At 42.5% G+C, this 21,953-nt stretch overlaps 1 protein-coding gene across 2 annotated transcripts in view; it reads right to left on the bottom strand.

The window, feature by feature from the left end:
• LOC308112846 (segment polarity protein dishevelled homolog DVL-1-like) overlaps positions 1 to 21,953 on the bottom strand; it is a gene marked incomplete at its 3' end in the record, with an annotated part of 28,272 nt that overhangs the window by 537 nt on the left and 5,782 nt on the right. The window contains exons 2-14 of one of the 2 annotated variants that reach the window (XM_080468615.1): positions 21,822 to 21,891; positions 15,801 to 15,922; positions 13,111 to 13,229; positions 6,498 to 6,639; positions 5,515 to 5,608; positions 5,298 to 5,367; positions 5,075 to 5,214; positions 4,504 to 4,580; positions 3,625 to 3,692; positions 3,453 to 3,530; positions 3,203 to 3,337; positions 2,341 to 2,508; positions 2,011 to 2,226 (exon numbers count right to left, since the gene is read on the bottom strand). In XM_080468615.1, the coding sequence (XP_080324741.1) occupies positions 2,011 to 2,226; positions 2,341 to 2,508; positions 3,203 to 3,337; positions 3,453 to 3,530; positions 3,625 to 3,692; positions 4,504 to 4,580; positions 5,075 to 5,214; positions 5,298 to 5,367; positions 5,515 to 5,608; positions 6,498 to 6,639; positions 13,111 to 13,229; positions 15,801 to 15,922; positions 21,822 to 21,891 (1,499 nt within the window). The remainder of the gene's footprint in view (positions 1 to 2,010; positions 2,227 to 2,340; positions 2,509 to 3,202; positions 3,338 to 3,452; positions 3,531 to 3,624; positions 3,693 to 4,503; positions 4,581 to 5,074; positions 5,215 to 5,297; positions 5,368 to 5,514; positions 5,609 to 6,497; positions 6,640 to 13,110; positions 13,230 to 15,800; positions 15,923 to 21,821; positions 21,892 to 21,953) is intronic. The other variant, XM_080468616.1, reaches the window with a different exon arrangement.

The following is a 21,953-nucleotide window of genomic DNA, read 5'->3' as shown; positions in this document are numbered from 1 at the left end:
ACGCACACCTCAGTTTGATCTTCCTGTGCACACGTGGGTTTTCCCAGAAATACACAGTCAGCAGCTGTAATTTAACCAGCGACTGATTGGGACATGGAGGTCACACGTTAAACAGCTTAATGAAGCACTCATGGACTGCAGCAGACACTCTCCATGACATGAAGGATCTCTTGTAATACACAATGTAATGCAATAATGTCATTCAATGCATTACTGTCATTTGTTTAAGGTGTGACTGGATTTTATTGAGCAAAAGTAAAAATCAACAGTCAAGGACAGACATGATTTTCTCAAAAGGTTTTTTTTTTCCCCTTAAGTTCCACTGCCGCAACTAACATTATCTAATATTTATACAGACACTGAAACATTGTCAGATCATAAAGCATGATACACCTGCATCAAAAAGAGATGACTCGCCAGCACCGCATGTAAAAAAAAAGAAAGTAAAAGGTTTTGCATCAAAAGTAGGTGACTGTCACTTGTTAAAGCTGATGACACACGCTGGCGACATCGTACTGACGCAGGTGTATCGCACAGTTGCACAATCAAAAGGTCCACATCTCCTTATTGGCAATGAGCCCAACAGTACTGGGTAAAGTGGTGCATGATTGCCCCCTATCAGTGAGAATGATAGCACAAGCCTCGGCGTGATCATCCTGCATCATGCACCTCCCAGCACCGTACCAATGCATGCCCAGAGGTGCAGAGAGGGAGAATCAACTGTCAGGAGAGCCACACACAGGAATCACATGAAACCAAGGAGAAATCATGGGACGGGCGGAGGAAAATAAAACAAACCTTACAGCTACAGTAATGATAGGTGGAGAACATTGAGGACGAGGGAGAGACAGGAGTGACATGGGACCAAATGGTGAGATAGAGAGAGCAAAAGGAGAGAAGAGCAGAGGAGGAGAGGGGGTTAGCAGGCTTACCGGTTCCCCCAGTGTCCTGGGACTACCTCCTCCTTCAGTCTAACGTTGCCCAGCAGAAACAGAGGGAACAACAGGATTACACACACCTCCCAGCCCAGACTTTTCTCCCACTCTCCCTAATGCATTCTGCTGCATCAGCCCCACAAGCTCAGGCCCACGGCTGCTACTGGTCTTCCCGTATAGATATATCTATACATATAGATATATATATATATAGATATATAAAAAGATTGTAGAAAGTGCACCTGAAAATGCACACATGCACTCTTCGAAGCAAGCAGACAGAAACATATTGACCAATGAACACTTGTATGAAAGCGCCAAAAAGAAAGTGTCTTTCTTTCTTATCTATGGCTTGTCAACGGTTGCATATAGATTAAATAATTAAAAATATAAAAAAAACAATCTGAAAGCGTAGACGAGAGGATGAGTCACACAAAACAATGGAAATCATACTGATAGATGATGACATATACTAGAATCTGGCTTCATAACAAATGGAAACAAATTGACCACAGCCACCTTCTTACGTACAAACCCCCCCCTCCCCACACCACCACCAGTTCTCCACTCTCCTTCAGTGCAGAAATGAAAAACCATGCAGCACCATCACATTGTGATTCAAAATGGAAACAGAAGATCATTCAAGAACTGATGAAGAAGAATGGACTTGGTGCTGATTGTTTCAAGCTGGCGATTTGGAATCACACGTTGATCAAGAGTTGGTTTTGTTTTGTGTACACACCCAGTACTGCAGAGCTGTCCGCTGCATGACTCAAGATGCTCATGATTGACCTTGACGATACAGGATGGGGTTTGTTGGTTTTTTTTTTGGTTTTTTTTTAGAATACAGAAACTCATTAATGGAAAAAGAAAATGCAAAAACCAAACGTCAACTTCCCGCCCAGAGAGCCAGTAAAGCTAACATTAGCACGAGTCAGACACGTGTTAATATACAGTGGATGTCAGAACTACTTGGGTTAATTAATGTCATGTTGCATTTTGAGTCAAATCAATGTATTAATTAACGATAGAGGAGATCTCAAAGGCTCATCTTTTCCCCGCCGGATTTGCTCACCCTCGCTGTGCTGGCTGCCTGCGCTCCCGCTGTGGAAACTGTGGCACGGATCTGAGTATCCTGGCGGGAAGCTGGGGGGCGCGGAGGGAAAAGGAGGGTAAGGGAATGGCTGCCCGCCCAGAGGCCAGGGGTTGCTGGGGGGAGGTAGCGGTGCCAAGGTGTCCTGCTCGGAGCCCCCGCCACTCGATCCCTCATTTAAATTGAGTGATGCCATATCTTAATGGAAGAAAACACAACCAGAGAAAACATTTCATTTCAATTCTTCCATCCACAAACGGGAAAAGCTGCCAGAACTGTGTGTGCAAAACATAGAGAGAGAAGTGACTTTACTTTGGCAGAGGTCTCCAAACGTGTAGTAGCACTGTTCAGAGAAGGTGATCTTGTTGACGGTGTGCCTCAGGTAGCCGTGCTTCAGCAGGCTGCTCGCGTACTTCCGAGCGTCACGCCGATCCTTGAATCCTTCCACTCTGGAGTAAAGCCAGTCCACCACGTCAGCACCTGACGCAGCAACAAACACAGACCCCGGACATGAAGGCGCCGGCACTGATGTCTTCAACAGATGCTAAAAGAAATACTGTTGATTTGCAACAAACCACAGGGCGACCACGGAGGCTACGGCGAGAACAACAGCACACTGTTGCAAGGAGTTTGAATAATTCCAACAATGTGCAACTGATACTTCCAGGGTCACACTTGAATAAATTCAATAGAAATTCATTCAACCGAATTCTATTTATTTCAGCCTTTGCTGTTTCGGCTACGCTCCAGGAAATATCTTCTTAAAATGGACTTTTTCATGTAACTTTATAAGCGTGACTATGTGAAACTATGTTTTAAAAAATAACCATCAAGAACACAAATGATTAGATGTCAGAATTTTTTTGATAAAAACATCAAGAATAAATAAATAATAAAAATAAAAAAAAACATCTGAAGTGACGCTATTTTTCAAAACTATGACCATTTAAAATGTGACCAGAGCTTTGGCGATTGTTCATTTTTTATAAATTCATAAATCATGTTTTATATGTTAAATTTAAGGTTTGTAATTCAACTTTGGTTTAACCGATTTATTGTAGAATTACTTGTGTATGTCGTTTGCACATAAAAACACAAGATTTGAGTATCAGAGCCCCTCCTTGAGTAATTCCTTGCCTATACAAAGGTTTTTTCATTACTCAGGTTTACTCACCGATTACAGCATTTGCAATAGTGATCTTCAACCACATCCTGTCTCGAATCTCGAGACCAGAGTCGGGCAGCTGCATCACTTTGACAATAGTCGCCATGTCTGTTTTACTTGCGGACAGAGGCAAGTCGTCAAACTCTGTAAAGGAGAAAGATTTGATGACAAACATTCAAACAATGAAGGCTTATCAAACTTAATCCAGTTGTTTCTCGTAATGTTTCATAGTCCGATTAAAGTAGATGGCCATCGGTACCGTAGTGCGGGTAAGGCCCCGTCAGGGCTGTGGTGTGTGATATCCAGGCTGCAGGGTCAATGGGTCTCACTGGTTCGGCTGAAACAGTGACAACAACAAAGAAAATTATACATTACACAAAGAAAAAAGTATTTAGAATGTCTTTGAGATATGGCACGAGTATCTGTCCTACCTCGAGGGATGGTGAAATAGCTTCTCGGAGACGGATCCCAACATTTGGCAACAGTAAGACTAATAGGACTAGAAAGAAAATTAAAAAAAACAACAGAAAACAAGATTAATAACAGAGTATATAGAGCTATATCAGTAGATCAAACACCTTCAAGCAAAGTTTGATAAAGCCAAACAAAGCAGGGGGAGTGAATCAACTTTTGAAAACCATCATCACCATCATCATCATCATTTGTCATAAACTGAACACGTTTCAAATTTCAAGAATGATCATTCAGTGGAAGGTGATATGACTCACCACAAATTACTAAATGAGAACATTGGTCAGCTCATAAAATGTGAAACCCAGGAAGAAACATTATTTTTCCAAAGATATTTCTGTACTGCAAGCCCTAATTATATGAGCCTCATCTAAAACACACATTATATGATGTCATAAAAAAAAAAAACCTAATTCATAGGAAGTTTTGCATAAAAACTATGTTAGAGTCCCACTTCTAGCAGCCTCATACTGATACATGTACAATACTATGCAGCACATTCAGACCTTCTGCAGTGAGGCCAACAGAACCAGGTAAAGTAATGCATGATTGCCCCCTATCTGTGAGAATAATAGCAGAAGTGATCTTGCTGCATCATGCTCCTTCAAACAAGGTATGAATAGATGCCCAGGGGTGCAGTAAAAAGAGGCAGTCATCATTTTTCTCAAATTGCAATTTCGGATTCCAGTGCTCTGCCACACACACAGACTACACAACAACTCAAAGCAGATTATGGGACTGAAATATAGGGGCAGATTCACAAGATTAAATAACGAAAGTCTAAATAATCTTCGAAAGCAAAAAGTCAAATGATGATTCGTTTATTAAAGTGTTCTTACCCCGTTTTGGAAACGATCTCTCTCAGGATCCTCACAGCGTCGTCATTGCTCATGTTCTCGAAATTGACGTCATTCACCTGGAAGGAAGGAAATAAAATAAAAAAAACACTATTAAGCCATTATATCAATTTAAATAACAAAACTAAACGCTGTAGTGAACGCGAAAATATTGCTGTAAAGCTCAGATGTGTTTATTTATGCTCTGATTAATCTCTGTGGCAATCTTTGGACCTTCATATGTCCTAAGCTGCTTTCCATGGGATCGACATAAAACGGTCATAAAACAACCTGTTCTGTTCATGCCGTGGTGCAACAACAATCTTTACTCAGCAGCCGTGTGTTTCACGCCGTGCAGCGCACACATCAAAGTTTGGTAGAAACAGGAAGGAAAAGGAGAGGCAGAATGTTTTACCAGAGGCGTGAACACAACGACGTGGTCATTGACAGGAGACAGAACCACAGACAGCTGTACAGTAATCTCTGTACGCGTCGCTGTTCCACTCGAAAAAAATCGACCCCGAGGTGCACGATGATGGAAATTTCAAAAGTGATGGTAATTAGAAAGGTGTACCTGGAGGAGCATGTCTCCAGGCTCTATTCGTCCATCAGCAGCTACGGCTCCTCCCTTCATGATGGAGCCGATGTAAATGCCTCCGTCCCCCCGGTCGTTACTCTGACCCACAATACTGATGCCCAGGAAGTTGTACTTCTCTGTAAAGGAGTCAGGTTAAACAGGCCGGTCAAAAATTAGAGTTACGTATTGAGTCGTTGCCGTTTGGGCGTGTCGGTTTTACCCATGTTGAGCGTGACGGTGATGATGTTGAGGCTCATGGTGGAGTCTGTGATGCTGCTGAAGGACGACGACTGAAAAAGGCAGGAACAGGTAACGGTGAGCACGGCGTAAATAAAAGTGACACCAAGTCTACTTCAATCAGCCCCCTCATCTGTTTCTCAAGCCGGGCGTCAAGGTCGATTTGAGTGGACGCAGTGACGCGTCTTAGAAGTGCGTACCCGGTCTATCTTGGCCACTTTGTGCCTCCGTCGGCGCCGCTTGTGTCTACGCATCAGCTGTGAAGACGAACTCTGTTCTGTGGAACTACTGAGCCTGAAACAGAGGGGGGGGGGGGGAAAGAGAAATTAGTTCATCACATCTCCACAAAGCTAAAACAGTTAATATAAACAGACCAGCAACATTTAGAGAGATTTTACAAGCGCGCTTAAGAAAAAAACAACAAAAACATTTTCACACCCACTGTTACTTTGCTCGGTCTTAGTGTGTATTTTTAAACTGCTTTCCCTCTCGCAAGGCAAAACAAATAACACAAATGCATCGGCATTGTGTATAATATTGCATCTGCCCGGAGCCACACACTCCTTTACACAAACACTGTTTCAGCCCTGTTAACACCCCCACTGTGGCCCAGCGGCATTAAGGCGACGACAGTGTCGGATACTGTTCATGGACAATATGAGAATATATAGATATGCACTGGAGGACACTGGCATCTTACAAAATAATTAAAATAATTGCCGCCTTGTAAGCCCGGGTGTGTGTAGTAATTATTGTATTGTATGATACTCAAGACAGAAGATGCTCGTTGACATACAACAAATACACAGAATAGTATTCAGATTATACAACAATCATTTCTGCAGCCAGTGATGGTTTAGGAAGTTGTAGCTGTAACAGTTTTCTTAATTTCCAATCATTCAAAATAATGTGTTAACATTATGAAAATACCATACAGCGTTATGTAAGAAGAGAAAAACAAATGAACGTTTCATTTTAAAAAGTTTCCTCAAAGGTAGTGTTAACGGTCTGAAGTGGTCAATATCCATCAAAATAGGCTCATTGAGGGTGTAGGAAGGCTCATGTGTCCTGATCCAACACCGTCCTGGCTTGTTGCATGTGGGGAACAAACGGTGGGACGTACACAATGTGAGGTGGGAGGTCATGACAGTTTGGCTGATCGGTGTATTTTGACGTCAGTTACCTGCTGGCGTCCTCGTCTTCCTCGCTGTCAACAAATGAGCTGGACTCCAGCTCGCTGCTCATTACCGAGGCGCTGTCGTAACCCATGGCCGAGTCCCTGGCAGTGCGCTCTGATTTGGAGTGACCGTTGATGCGGGGGACTGCTGGGATAGAGAGAGAGAGGGAGAGCGAGAGAGAGAGAGGGAGAGCGAGAGAGCGAGAGAGCGAGAGAGGAAGCAGAGCAGCAGTGAGTCAGATGGGAGGTCACGTTGCTCATTGCGAGGTCAGATCAGAACGAGAGGGAGAGCAACCAGGAGTTTGTGACAGTGGCGGAATTGATCTTCTGCAGAGGCGGAAAGAGTGCTGAGAAATGTGTTGTGAAATACTACTACTTTTACACTGTTTTAATTGCACGTGATTAAAGAGCTTTTCCTATAATCTACGGTTTTGACTGCATTAAATCACATTTACAATAGCAGGCATTCGAATCTCTTAAATTATTTCTCGATCAAACCATGATTATTATTTATTCTGTGAAAAGAATTTGAATTAAAACTGGATTTGTCTTGTTTAAAAACCATAAACATATTAGATATCTTTTTTTAAATATGTAACCTTCCTCATACTTGAGTACTATTCATGCCATGTGTACACTATTGAGCGAATCCACAATTTGAATTAATACTCAAACCTTTATCTTTCTTTTTCTAGGTAAGTAGTTAATTCTTTCAACAGAGAAAATTCTTGCTTTATCTCTACATTTGTATACAAAACTAATTGCCGTCATGTCTTTGTTATGTAGTTAATTTGCTGTCTGCGGAATGTCCTTTGAACAAACGCTGCAGCAAATCAGGTGAAAATGAGACAACGTCTCCGAGTAATGAGAATAATGACAGAAATTGTGACAAATAAAAACACTTCAGAAGATGATGTTAATGCCTTTGTGTTTTGGGATATGGTTTGAAAACAAAGATGGTTCCCACCAGCAGTAAATCAAAAGTGGAGCCGTTTGCTGACTGTGTTGTTGTTGTTGTTGATTATTTTTCCTTGATCATTTTTTTTTGTACTTCGGTCTTGTAGCCACAAACTATGAAATAATGTTCATAATTATGGATTATATTATGTATTATACTGCACATGTTGATATCCATACATTTGTGAAATACTGTGCAGCTTCACTTTGAACCTAAATCGCTTATAACAGGGACATTTATTCGTTTCCCTGCTGTTATTAAAAACTAACTGAAATTTTGACTCGTTTTTAAGAGAATAACTTGATACTTTTACTGAAGGATGGTTTAACCATATCCGTGTCTCCCTGTTGACAGGATTTGACTTGTATATTTCTCACAACCGTAACTCCTAGACCATTTATGACATCTACAAAAATTCAAAAACGAACACAAAGCAGAAAAATAGAGCTTTGCGTTCTTTCACTAGTCAGGACGTCTTTATCACACCGGTCCAATCAGAAACAAGATTCACCGCTGCGTCACACCGGGTCTCACAGCCTTTAAAATCACACAGTGATATTGAAGAACTGACAAATACTGCGGTTTGAAGTTATGTTGGCATGAAGCAGAAGGACTCACTCATCACACATACTTTAACAAATCTGCAACCATAAAACTTAAATAAATTGAGGATTGAACGGCAGCACTTTAACTTGTCACTGAGTACAATTTGATTAGTGTAAAGTAGTTGAGTGCAGTTTTTCAGCACTCATTCCACCTCTGGGAATAGTTCACTTAAATCTAATTCAGGCTTACTGTACACAGCTCACAAAATGGGGAAGAAAAAAACACACGAGATAAAGCACCATCTCAGTCTGCCTGTCTCCATACGTACACTGCCAGCGAGGTGGCGCTGTCTCAGGGTAACAGCGGATTGGTTGTAAAGGTCTCATAAGGCGACGAGGGCGCAGCGGCGGCCACCGCGCTCGCCGAGAGCAAGCAAAACATTCCAGCAATGTCGTCGTTCCCATTGCTGGCTCCGCCCAGAAGGTGCTCTCGTGAAAGCCGAGCCAGCGCAAATAAACACTCAATCAGCAGAGGGACTTGACATCCAACCGTCCGGATTCACCCAGACATATTTTCTCCCGCCTCTCAGATGGTCGGCCACCAGAGAAAACACAAATACAAAAAAAAAAAAAAAAAGAAGGAAAAAAAAAAAAAGAGGAAAGTGTGCAGGTTCACCAAGCCCAGACTGAAAATCTGCGTCTTTGTGCTCCGTGCCGTCTGTGCTCGCAGCTCGCTAAAATCCAGCCTGAGCCGCAGACAGTTTCTGCCCACCAGCTGGCTGCCGACAGGCTTCACAGCTTATCTACAACGGAGGGCAGCAATAAAAACAGAGGATGAGCCTGGAGATGCTGAATGAAGAGCAACATGTCATGAAACAAGACTGAGGGAAAACGGGAAACACAATGTGAGAATGACCTTCATCAAAAGTTAGCAACATCTTCAAAGAGCAAAACCAATTTTTGGAAGTTCAGTTTCGACAATAAATTAAAACTTTGTAAATGTGCAACAATCTCAAAAGTACATTTTTCTGTACCGATGTTCTCTTTTGAAAAAGATGACATAAACAACAGCTGAAAGGTTCTCGCAGCAAGTAAATACACATCTATTCAGCTTGCAAACTACAACTTCGTTGAAATGAAAATGTAATGAAGCTTCGATAAATAATCCACATGACGAAAACATCCGCATCACATAAGAATCTATACGTCAAATTCCATCACGGACACAACAAATCCGCTCTCACCACAGCCGGCAGTGCCTTCATCCGATGTACAGGCAAAGTGAGCTGAGAGTGAAGAGAAAGAAAATCCCCCCCCCCACCAAACCCCCCCACCCCCCGCCCCTCTTCCCCCTCCCTCCCAGAGCCTGCAACTATACAATGCCTGCTAATCTGCCTCTGTCCAATCAGATGACTGTATCCTCCGAAACACAGACAGAGATAATATGGGATTTCAGATGACGTTCTCCTCCTCAGGTGAAAACACCATCGGGTTATTAAAAATCCCAAAAGCTTTCCCCGCTCGTACACGCGAAAGGAGATTTAAAGATTTTAAGGGGGCAGTTTGAGCCCACCAGCTGTGTTTGTGCTTTGTATTAATATTTTAATACGAGCATAAGCTCCTTGGCTTAGCTCCGTTATTTTTATTTTTTTTTACCTCAAACTCGATCATCTCCCAGTTTTCCCACAATGCCCCTGTCAGGACGACCACCACCGGCTGCTTTCCATCTTCACACACATGTTGGAGAAATTCACTGCTTCATGCGCGTCTCCAAAACCATCAGGCAGCCCCCTAACTGTGTAGCTTTACAGAAATTACTGTTGGGTATCTGTTGCATACACGACACTGAACATGCTGCAATTGATCAGTTGTTAATGAAATATACCGCACCGATTAACTGGAACAAGATACAATATGACAGCTTCATCTCCAAGTCGGCATTCAAGGTCTTTTAACTGACTTTAATTCTCACTGATACATGCAGCTGCTTCCAGATCCATTACCGGCCCGTTGCTGTTTTTCCGTCTTGCATATTGTATGACTTTATGATTGCTTTAGAAATCTAATTTGAACCCGCTCTTGACGGCCTTGGATGGGATTTACCAGGTCTTCATTGTGAATAGGAATTTGTATTAAATGACTATCCTTTTTGGATGAAGGTTGAAAAAATTTAAATATTAGGAAATGTTCTCTGCTACATAGCGGGCCACCATAGTGCTCAGCGAGCGCCTGTCACAGGGAGACAATCACCGGTCCGACGGCAAGATTTATCGCCTTTCTGGGTGGAGATACTGAAGCTCATTCTGGCTATAAGTGTGTTTTCTCCAGGTTTGAGGTTAATTGGAGACTCTAAATCAACTGTATATGCGAATGCGAATGTGTGTGACAATCTGTCTCTCTGTGTTTTTTCCCTGGGACAGAGTGGTGACCCGTCCCGGGTGCACCCTGTCTTCAATCATAGTCAGCTGGGATCGGCACCGGCCCCTCCGCCCCCCCCTTAAAGATGGCTGCAGGACAAAAGACGGATGGATTTCCTGCTCCATTGTAATGCCAACACTGACGTCTTGTCTTACAATGATGCAAAGCACCTGGCAGCCCCGAAACTGATCACATCCCATCATATCTCCACGCTGCCCTCCAGGTCTTACGCCCGTTCAACCGCCAATAAATTTCAACTGCTGCGTTATTCATCCTCAAATAGTACGGCACGGTGAGAAAATAAGAAGGTGTACATTTACAGCGTTTCCACTGATCACTGCAGAGCGCCACCGTTCACACCGAGGCAGAATGACTTGAAGCGTGTGTATAAAGTGACAGGGGAATTCCTGCTGCAGCCGCCGCCGCAGGCAGTGTGGCGGCGGCGAGACGCGGAGGCCGCGCCTCCTTCTCCATACATCTTTACAGCCGCCCCCCGTGACGGAGCCCAAAGTGAATTACATTTCACTGGTCCTCTGCCGGGGCAGATTTATGAGGCACAAAATTGCTGGTCGACTTTAAAAGGTCCACACAACTTCCCTAATGGCTTCGCTTAATTAAAGCGAACAAACCAGCAGCAAATGAGATGTGAAGCAAGGAAAAGGAAAAAAAAAACGAAAGAAAAAGAGAGAGAGAAGAAAGATTATGTGTAAAAATTCTCCTTTTTTTTGTCATCTACTTTTGGATAAGGTTAGTAAACACAGAGCAGGGGATGTGACACAATGAGGGTTTTTTTTTTGTTTTTTTCCCCAGTTTCGGGGGAACTTCCCACTTACAAAACAACAAATGCTCATTTGGCTTTTCTCAGCGGCAACAGAAACATGTGCCAAGTCAAATGCACCATCACAAGACCCACCAGAGTGAGATCACGATGAAATCACCGCATTTACACGGACGCAGTCAGCCACTGATACACAGATAAAATCGCGTCGGCTTTGCGAGGCAGTTACAGCTCTCTATGCGAGCTCAACCCGATGCCTTCATCTGCGATTGTAATTTGCAGCAGCACATAAATTAGTGGGTATTTGGTTAATGAGCCTGGAGTGCATGATGCTGCGCCAGACTTGCTGACAACAAATAATAAGGAGAGAAAGATAAAAGGAGAAAGACGGAGAGAGTGAAAGAGATTTCCTCATGTGTGAAAACAACTGTAAGACAGCGTGCGGCTGCTAGTTTAGCACACACATACGGTACACACGCAAATATCCAGAGTAATGAAATCACAATAAATTAAATGCGATGCAGAGTGAATAATGTTGCATGAGATAAACCAGTAAGATAAAATGTAAAAAAATAAATACTAATAAATATGTATACATGAAAATATGTATAAAACATACAGACATGTAGTATTTAAATATCACTGTATGTTGCACATGGTAAAATAGTGAAATCCTACAGAAGTAAATGATACTAAAAATGTTGGATAAAACAAATTGATGGGTTAAAAAAAAGAATCTAAATTAAAGTAACATTTACACATATGTTCAGCCTGTGTCAAATCCCGAAAGACTGTCGCAGTGCATGATTACTACATACAGGACGCCAAGAGAGGATAGTAAAGAATCACACTTTGTAGGTGTTTGTTTCTTCCTTTTTTTGTGACTGAACAAACTCTTAATATTCTACGTCAATGTGAAATTGTGGACATGTGTGTTTTTGACCAGAACTGTAGGGCTCCTGGGATGTGTAATTTTATGTATTTGTCTTTTTCTTTATGTAAAAAAAAAAAAGCAAAACAAAGGGATGTAAATGTAAGAAAAAGTAAATGAAGAATAAGTGAAAAACAAATAGAAAAATGGACTGAGAGAAATTCAGTAACATTATAAATGCATAAAAGCAGGTATTTATGAAACAAATGCAGACGTGATTATGCTGATAAAGAATACACCTGTTCTGTGTTCACAAAGCAGATACTGTGTGTGTTTCCCTGCAGCCTGTCATATTAAAACCACTGAGCCTGTAAAGGAGAACTGTACTTTTGGAGAGCGCCGTCTCTCCCAGCTGAAGTGGTTTTAATAGAAACTGCAGCAGTCAAATGTCAAAACAGCAAAGCAATCGTGCGTTTGCACTTGATAACAGCTCCCGGGGGGGTTTTAAAATCAAGATCCCGACAACCTTCTCCTCCACATACACTAAAGATAGCAGCTAGAGTTCAACAGCAGCTACAGCAGACTTTCCTCTGATATTTCACAAAACACTATAGTCCTGTGACAGGTTATAATCATCTGACAAGACTGGAGTGTGACTACCAAGTGGAAAACACCCGCTGACAGTAAACCTGAGCCCCGTGCAGGAAGCAGAGGACGGACAATTACTGGGAACGACGGTAAATTCCAGAAACTTTGACATACAGTGAACTTATTCACTTCATTCTTTACTTTGAGAGACTGAATGTCTCCCTGTTTCTTGGTTTGACACATAAGCTGAAGTTCAACGTGCAACACTTGATCCCCACAGTCTTTTTTTTTTCATAAATGTCTGCTGTCTGTCCACTTTTTTTTTCTCTCTCTCTCTCTCTCTGTGAATGACTTGCGTCGAGGAGAAGAGTGAAATGAGGAGGCAGTGAAATGTAATAACTTGGAAATGACAAGATAATTGCATTTTTGGGATCCATCTGTTCCTGGCTGATAATACTCACGCTCAGTTTCTCGAGCTCTCCGCCGCGCTCGCTCTCTCTCGCGCTCTCTGCGGTGGCTCAGAAGAGACTCCGTGCCCGTCTCGGTGTCCAGGCCGTCGCGGCTGCTCACTGCATTGGCACTGCAAGACACACATTGGTAAAAACTTCAGTCGGACTCATGACGATGTGCAAAACATGCATTCTCTCTGCCTCACTCACATTAGGTACTTCAAATTATTTCTCCAGCCAGCTTGTGACCCAACAGTCCTGAACATAACCCCCATCGCCAGTATACTTCTGTCTGCTGAACTATCTGTGTGGCTGCTATTCAGCCTGAGGGGAATATGCAACTCATCTGATGACAGTGTTTCAAATTCAATCCCACTGGCCAAAATAGCAGTTGATTGTTCTGCGGTATGTGATGTGTATTTCACTAAGTGTCATTAATGACCAGATACCGAGAGGGAGCCGTTCTGGACAATGCCAGCATTAATGAGACCTATTGAAAGGCCCAGATGGTGCCTGGAGCGAGATGGGGAGGGAGACAGCGAGGGGAGAATGACAGATCGCATATAAAGTGAGAAGTGGTAGATCAGGTGTGGGCTGAGCAATGAGCTGGCCTGTGTTCTGGAGGTCTGGGGAGGAGTCTGAGGGTCCTGAAGGGCAGATTGTTATTCTGTCAGAGGGCTGGAGATGCTGTGGCCTCAGGCACCAGGGTTAAAGGGACCTACACAGCCACCGGAGGAAACCTGAAGCTGGTGAGAACTCCTCTCAACCCTGTCAGCCTGTCACACGCACTTAGGCATGTGCGCAACACGTACCTCACACCTGCATAAACAATCACAGTGGCAATCATGCACTCATGCACGCTTGCGCTACAATGGCGGCCCTCATACACACAGTGTCGCATTCGTGGCGCACAAACGGAACAAAAGAGGCATGAAACAAATACGTGTGGATGAACATCATCCTGCCGCTCTTCAGAAACTCTGTTGTCCCACACATTCAGCGGTAGCATGCAAACATTTTTTTTTTTTAATAAACCAGGAGGGGATAGGATGGTGCGTCTGCTGCGTTCACTCAGCGGGATAAAGTGCTCAATGGGGCATGCTTACACGCTTCTGCGAGAGAGAGTGCTAATGGCCGCACCTGGGCCCGGCTTCTCGAGCACAGGTCACTGCATGTATGCAAATATCACATCGATGCATTTTTGATTTTTTTTTTCCTGCAGCTGATTGGGAAAGCAGCGTGACGGCGATCGACTGCCTTCCCATCAGGCCGTCGACGACTGCTGAACCAGCCGGGCGTCAGATCTGCAGATCCGGAGGGAGATTATCCGAGGCGCTGGGCTGCAGCTGTGAACAAATGCCACCCCCTTTCAAGGCCCGCACCTACCGCCCGCCCCTCGCCGCAGCCGATCGCCCCCGCCCCCGCCCCCGCCCTCCCGGGAAATGGAGATGGGTGCTTTTAATGTCTGCTAATCCGGATTACCAGGCCGAAGCACATCAGTTGTGTCCATTCTCAGCCCAAAACACCTATTCTGTGCGCTCATCAAATAGACCTATTCAAGCCGACAAACACATGAACTGCATGAATAAGGCACAAAGAGAGGATGAAGAAGTAATAATATTCTGGCTATTTACAGAGAGCAGCAAGGAGTGGAAGGCCGGGATCATTTCAAGAAAGAGCGCAGGGTCGCTATTGGGAATTCACCACGCTGGTTCCCAGAGAGAAAGCCTCGCCTGTCTGACTCAAAACAGGGATAGAAAAAAAGAAAAGAAAAAAAAAAAAGCGAGAGACTGAGAGGGAGGGGGAAATGACGTGGGGCAAGGAGGTTGCGGTTTGCTCCACAAGGTGGCAGTAGTGAAAGCTGGCTGGGAACAATAAAACCATCAGGCCAGCTGACAGGCAAACAGCAGGGAGCAGCCCATAGAGGGCAAGCTCGAGCTGAGATGTCAAACACTGGATAAAGAGATACACCAAGACATGACAGATTGCATGTTCTCAATATAGAGCCACGGCCATATTGCTGCGCGCTGTAATGGCATCAACTCCAGCCTCCACTGCCCCCCAGCCCTTCTCGCTATTTTTAGACAGGAACCTCTCCTCAGCAAGTGCAGTTGTATTTTCTAATCTGCCGGTTTTAAGCCTGAGTTCAGGTAACTGAAGCCAGGCTGCTGAGAAAAATCTAAATTTCTGAGCTTTTAAGCACCGATATGCTTTTGGTCCACATATGCCTTTATCAAGCGAGTATGAATGGGAGCTCTGAGTGACTGGATACAATGGGCCTCACTGAGTGCCAGTATTTGCCTGAAGATGTTGATGCTGTGAAGGCTATTTCAAGAATCAGCGGCACTGGCGGCGTACGAATAATGTTTACATAGATGAGTGGACTAACGCCTTTCTCCATGGCTGTGTGGGAAGGAGGGAACATACACACGAGTGGGAAAAATACTCACGCCCATGCACCGACCCACACTCGAGCTTTAACACATACTTCGTGATATATTCACACACCAGCCACCTACACTTCCCATACGAGAGCGTGATGATGAATCTCCCCGCCGAGTTTTCCTCGTTTTGATTAACACACATGGCGTGCGGGGGAATAAAAAGGTCAGCTAGTGCACAGGACCGTGCACTTCAACACATCTGCCTACATGCCCATGTGCAATTGTGCATATATGACATGCGGCAAACAGCCTACTTACTGGAAGGAGGGGGGCCGCGAGTCTCCGATGCCCCCTGTTCTCTCGAGAGGAGGGGGGAGCTCTGGATGGCTCTCCATGCACTGAGAACCCCCATCAGAGTGTGCACTCTCGGCCAGGACCAGCTGGGAACCAAGGAGAAGAAAAAGAAAACGTCCATTATAGATCAGAAGTGCAAAGACAGAAACACTAAAGATAATAAATGCGTTTCTGCATGGACCCACGGTGCGAAGATGAGAAGATCAAAAACAAACTCCGCGGACAATGTGGAGCCGAAATTTCTCGCAGCGAAGAGACGCTTCTTGGGTAAAAGTGCACACGAGGAAAAAGTCTAAATTGAGATGCTGGAAGGAGGACCAGAATGCTGCTGGCCACACGTAAACAATGTGAGAAGCACTACAAGTAACAGAAACGAAAAAGACCACAATGCTTTTACCGAGTTTAGTGTCAGCACAAAGGATGGCGTGCAATGACCCGTCCTTTCATCTGAGCCTCGGTAATGAAAGTCGCAGCCTCACCAAGACTAACAACTGTAGGGATTATTTTAATGTGAGCTCCAGGATTATTCACAGGTGTCACCGTGGAGTCACCAGAATTTTAACTGAAGATAGAGAACCTTTTTTTATTTGCTTGTTTCATTATGTGATATCTGAAAGAAATGAAATATTCCAGCAATTTGAAACATCCTAACAATGAATATCCCTCCCTTGGATCTTGGCTTTGTAGTTCAATATCACATTTATTAATAGAGCAACATTTAAAAACAACAGCCGTCGAAAGGTCCTGTACAGTTGCTCATCTATCCTGCCATCTGATTATAGATAAAGGCTTGATGGATCCTGAACAGGTCACCAGTCCAACACGGACAGACAGACGATCTTAACACCCTCACATTCACATCTACAGGCCCTTCGGGACGCATCGTCGCCCCTCAATGGCAAGCCACAACTCAAATTATAAAAGATGTTCAACTTTTCAGAAACGATGAATTAAATTGGGTTCAATTGAAATATATATTATAGTATGCCAACACACAAACAAATTTGTTTAATGATAAAATCGCAAGAAAAATGGGGACGGAGAGGGGAAAATAGTGCCTCTCATTCTGAATCAGCAGAAGCTTCTGGTTTTATTTAACTGATTTAATTTTGTTTTCATGTGCAAATATGAAACAGAATTGAACTATGGAGCTGTTTTGAAAGTTAAGTCCAAATAGTGCATCGGTTTTGACGGTTTCAACCGTCCAAGTGCCAAAACCTTGCTGCACTGAACACACTTATGTTTTTGTCCTCAGTATAATTACATACACTAATTGTGCTTGCTTTGTATATATGTAAACAAACCTAGCTACTAAACCTTCTTTTTTATTGTTTATATGTGTGAATATACCACATTACATTGAGTTTTACCTTAATATTGTCATGCCAGCGAAAGCCCACAACCTCCTGAAAATGTGCCCACAAGCCCCTTTTAGGTTACGACTCACCAAGAATCACGGCTTCTGAGTCATTTCCACACAGGGGAAGAAGATACAAAACACAAAGACTTAAATGAAGCAAAACTGAAAAGCAGTATAGTAGCCAGTCTGACATGCAGACACAGTCTATTCTAAAGTTTTAGGGCAAAGACAACAAAAGCTCAAAAGCTGAATCACTCCTGTGTTTAAACTGGATTTTGGAACAGCCAGAATGGGACGTGAGATTACAGCAGGTCTGAAGAATACAAACAATATTAGAATGAGTCCGAAACCATCCAGGCAGCCAGCGAAGGGAGGCCAGGATGGCAGTGATGTCCTCTTGCTTACATTTCCCAGTTAAAAGATGCAAATACATTTCTGCCGTATGTGCCGTGGGATTCAGCAGCAAGAAAACATTATGGGAACCTGCAACGCAGCACCAAGCATCTTCAATCATTTGCTTCATTTACAGGAGTGGAAACAGCAAGGTTGTACTGCAGTTGGTTAGTTGGACTCACGGTTTGAATCTGTGCCCCCATCCTCACGGTCAACACCAAACCCACCAGCACGAACCTATAAGCATATCTAATCGAGCTCTGTTTTACCCTGAATATGGTAAATAAATAAAAAGAGATGCTTTTAAGTTTGCATGTCAGTACCTGTCCTTGGTTTACAGAAAATACACTTTAAAATGTAGCTTGCCTTTGTTTAAAAATTAAAAAGTTAACATGTATAGATACTGAGTGACGCTGCTGTCCTTCAGAGCTGAACGTCAGTACAACATTGAAGAATGCTGGTAAAAAATTTAAAGTGGTAAAAACTATATATCCGATTAGATGACAAATAATATCCACAGCAGAATATTAGTTAAAGAACATATTTTGGTTCAGATAAAAATATTCCACAACACTGGGAGCTCATTAGATTGTTTCATGTAGAGTAATGAGAGGTCAGGGAATGTTTTGTTGCTGTCGCCAGCCAGCCATCTTTAAATAAACTGAACTGAGATTTACAATGACCCCATTAAGTAAGAGTGGGTTGGTCATGTGAGGATGCAGATTGTTATGTTGCTGTAACTATCAGCTCACATACTAGTGGTGCATTCATGACTCCCGATATACAAAACAATATTAATTTCTGAAGCTTTTCGAGAGTCAGGTTTAGCTTAAATCGGGTCTGCTTTTACAGCGGGAGTATGTTTATCTTGTTTAATGTATTTCCAATAGAACAAAGGGTAGTTATACAAACCAGATCAAACATGCAGACAAACAAAATAACACAAAGCTCAACAGCAAAAAAAGAAAAAGGATTACGTGAAGAAAACAGTGGACCTTTAAAGTAAACCCACAATTAAGTGTGGATATGCTATCGATCACCACAATCATAACACTGAAATGTAGAAGATAGTCAATATACAACTAAATAAATAAATATTACAAAAAACAAGAAAGAATAAGAAACAACCTTTACTGTGGTATTTAACTCATGCCTGAGGTAACAATTGCTGTGATCACAAAGAGACGCTGATCAATGTGGGCGAGGTCATAAATCATGATTTTCCATCCAAGAGCAGCACAGAAGGAGCGTGTTTAATGGTTCAGAGTTAAAATGGTGAATTAATACATGAAAAATTTATTAATTAAACAAAATACTCCTTGTTCGTGACAAATATTTTTTTCTTTTCACGTCAAAACACGTTAAGCGATATGTTATGAAGGGGATGGTGTTATGTGAACAATTTGATTAAAATGCTGAAAATATCTTCACATCTGCTCCAAGATGACGTTGACACAGGGCTGACATTGTTCACGCAGTGAGGGTGAAAACTCACCAATCCACACCAAACTCACTCTCATGACACTCTTTCAACATTAAATGACTTTTAAATGATTTCATCTAGAGGACATTGTTTATTTCCTGTCTATTTATTGTTTTCATTACTGTTTTTATATTGTCATCTGGTTTTATCTTGCTATACGACTTGTATACGTGGGCTACTTATAGGATTCTGACATGTCTCTTTGTTCCATGCTTAAAATGTTTCCTTGGCAGATTGATGGATTATTCATTTACGTTGTGATGGGACGCTACAAATGAATTGCTCTTGGTGGGATCAATAAAGTCACCTGCACTGAACTGAATTGACAGTTTTCAGCTGAATGGAGAATTTCTTTGTGTTTCTTATCAAAATATGTTGCTTTGACTGCTGTAAGCGGTAAAAGGTAAGTGGAATATACTGTTGTAAAAGGACATTTCAGCACATTTACAGTGATCAAACTGCCAAATACAAAATTGGAGGACAACGTGCTCTACCCCCTGAGTCACAGTTGAACCACAAATTGGAAAAAAAAATAGTGACAACATAATAATAAGCACTCACTATGCATAATAATAAGCGCTCCCTATGCAGGAGAGATAAATTCTATCTGTCTTGTAGTAATTGAGCAGAAGGGGGATGTGTAGACCAGAGAGGGGCAAATCCTTCCCAGTCAAACACACCCTGATAACAATCATGGCTTTGTAGAATTAGACATACTGCAGTATTTCATAGCTTTCAATCCGACCCTGTCAGATCTTTGATATTCAATTTCACTTAAAACATTCAATTAGAAAATTGCATGTTTTATTAAAAATAAAAATTTGTTCTATCATCCACCATTTATTCACCATTCCACGATTTCTTCTAAACAATGACAAGGAAGAGGCCGCGCTAGGGAACACTCGTCTGTATCGCAAATTCATTTCTCCTTCCTCATCTCCTCTTCCTGAGGTAACTTGTCACATTCCTTAAATAAATGCTTCCGATCAGGTTTAGATTCTCACATTTCGTCGCACTTAAATGATTTATTCACTTCCCCTTTCCTCAACTGAATGAGATGACTACATGTATACAATTCAAGTTGTGTTTCATGCTCGGCACAGTCATCTAATCTGCAACCCGATCGACAATGATGATACAAGAACATGGATTTGTGACCATATTTCATTTCCACGTACCGGGAAACATTGCCTGCATGAACAAATGATGCCTTACCTTCCTATTATATCCCCACCAATCAGCCCTCATAGGGTGGAAGGTACATTTAGCTCATAGATCTAACAAATCAGATCTTTAGTTTAGCTTTCATGTAGCAAGAGTGAGCATTGTTGATAAAGACCCTCCTATTATTAGATTTAGATGACCTGAACACAACTAACAAGTCTTTAATGTCAGTTGATTGCAGTATAAGAGAGCTTGATGAACATAACTGATTAACCAAAAGTTACTCAGAAATCTTTTGAATGGTGTATTTTTTTTATATGCTATCCATGGTAAGTATTTATGATAAATATTTTAAAATCCTAGTAAAGTGGATATTTAGAGGTTTGTCGAACTAAACAAGACATCCCTTTGGACTTTTCACTACCTGCTAACAGGCACATAAATCAATCAATCAAATTATTTTCAATACTAGATTGAATAATCATCATGATCATCATCATACTTTCAATAATTCATAATTTATCCACAAATATAGTACTACGATTCAAAATGTTCGTGATTGCCTTTAACGTTGGACTATTTTTGATATATAAACACTTATCGAACAGTGTTTGTTTCAATATAAATTCACAAAAATATCAGAATAGATAAAGACTGCCACACTGATCTGTATAGACGGCGACACAAATGGCTACATGAACAGTGGAAACTGCTTGAAGTAACAAGTAGTCCATACAGGCTGACCTACTTAAAATAAAATGTGAATGAAACATGAAGATGCACAGGTTTTGGAGTGACAAGTCACTGACTACACTGTGGTATAGACAGCCCACCTTTAAACACAGATTTAAGACTTCAAGCCGTGTTGTAAATAAGCATCGACACTAATTAAGTGGTATTGAGCAGGACAGTCTCTAACGAGCCGTCAGCCACTACTGTGGAGCTCTGACCTCTGACCTCCGGAGGCATGGAGGCAGGGAAAGTTATGACTTTCTCCACAGAGATCAATAAAGTCCATCTACACAGATCTCTAAAAACCCAGAGTAGATTGAATACTCGTACTGTCAATCAAATGTATACATTCTCATGCTTAGCTTTCAGTCGATATTCAGAGCCACAGCTCTACCCTGTGTCCACTGCCATGTATGACACAGTAATGATTAAGATGTAAACCCTCCTCTCATATAGACAGGTTGATTTCAAGTGACACTTTAAATTCCCAGTAGGAAAACACGGTCTCACTGTGCCATTTATCTTCTATAAATACTACAGTGCTGCATAGGTCAATAGAGTAGTAACTCACTGTCAGATAGAAGTGAATGGTTTGACTGTGCTAATGCCGATTGCACTTTTTAACAGTGGCTAAGTTTAATGGAGTTGCCCACACCTTTATGATATAAGAGCTGAAAGGTGTTTCAAAACCTCTGTGGAGGCATCAAATGGCTACACCCACATGATCTACGAGTGTTCCCGTGTCTTTGGTTCGAGCTGAGGTTGCAAAGGCAGGCGAGCGCCGGGCCAGCGTGCGTGCGTGCGTGCGTGCGTGCGTACGTACGTGCGTGCGTGCACCATCCATCTCACTTACCCAGGACACAACTCGCCCGTTGAAGCACGGCAGCTTGGCGTTATCATCGGAAATCTCTTCTTTGACAACCCTGGGGAGAAAGCAAGACGGATACGGTTAGGCCAGCGGAGCAGAAGTGGGACACAAAGTCAC

Source organism: Lipophrys pholis, assembly GCF_963383615.2.
Source record: "Lipophrys pholis genome assembly, chromosome: 8".
Classification (NCBI taxonomy): domain Eukaryota; kingdom Metazoa; phylum Chordata; class Actinopteri; order Blenniiformes; family Blenniidae; genus Lipophrys; species Lipophrys pholis.
The sequence above is the reverse complement of the archived record's forward strand: the minus strand, read 5'-3'. Positions and strand labels throughout refer to the sequence as shown.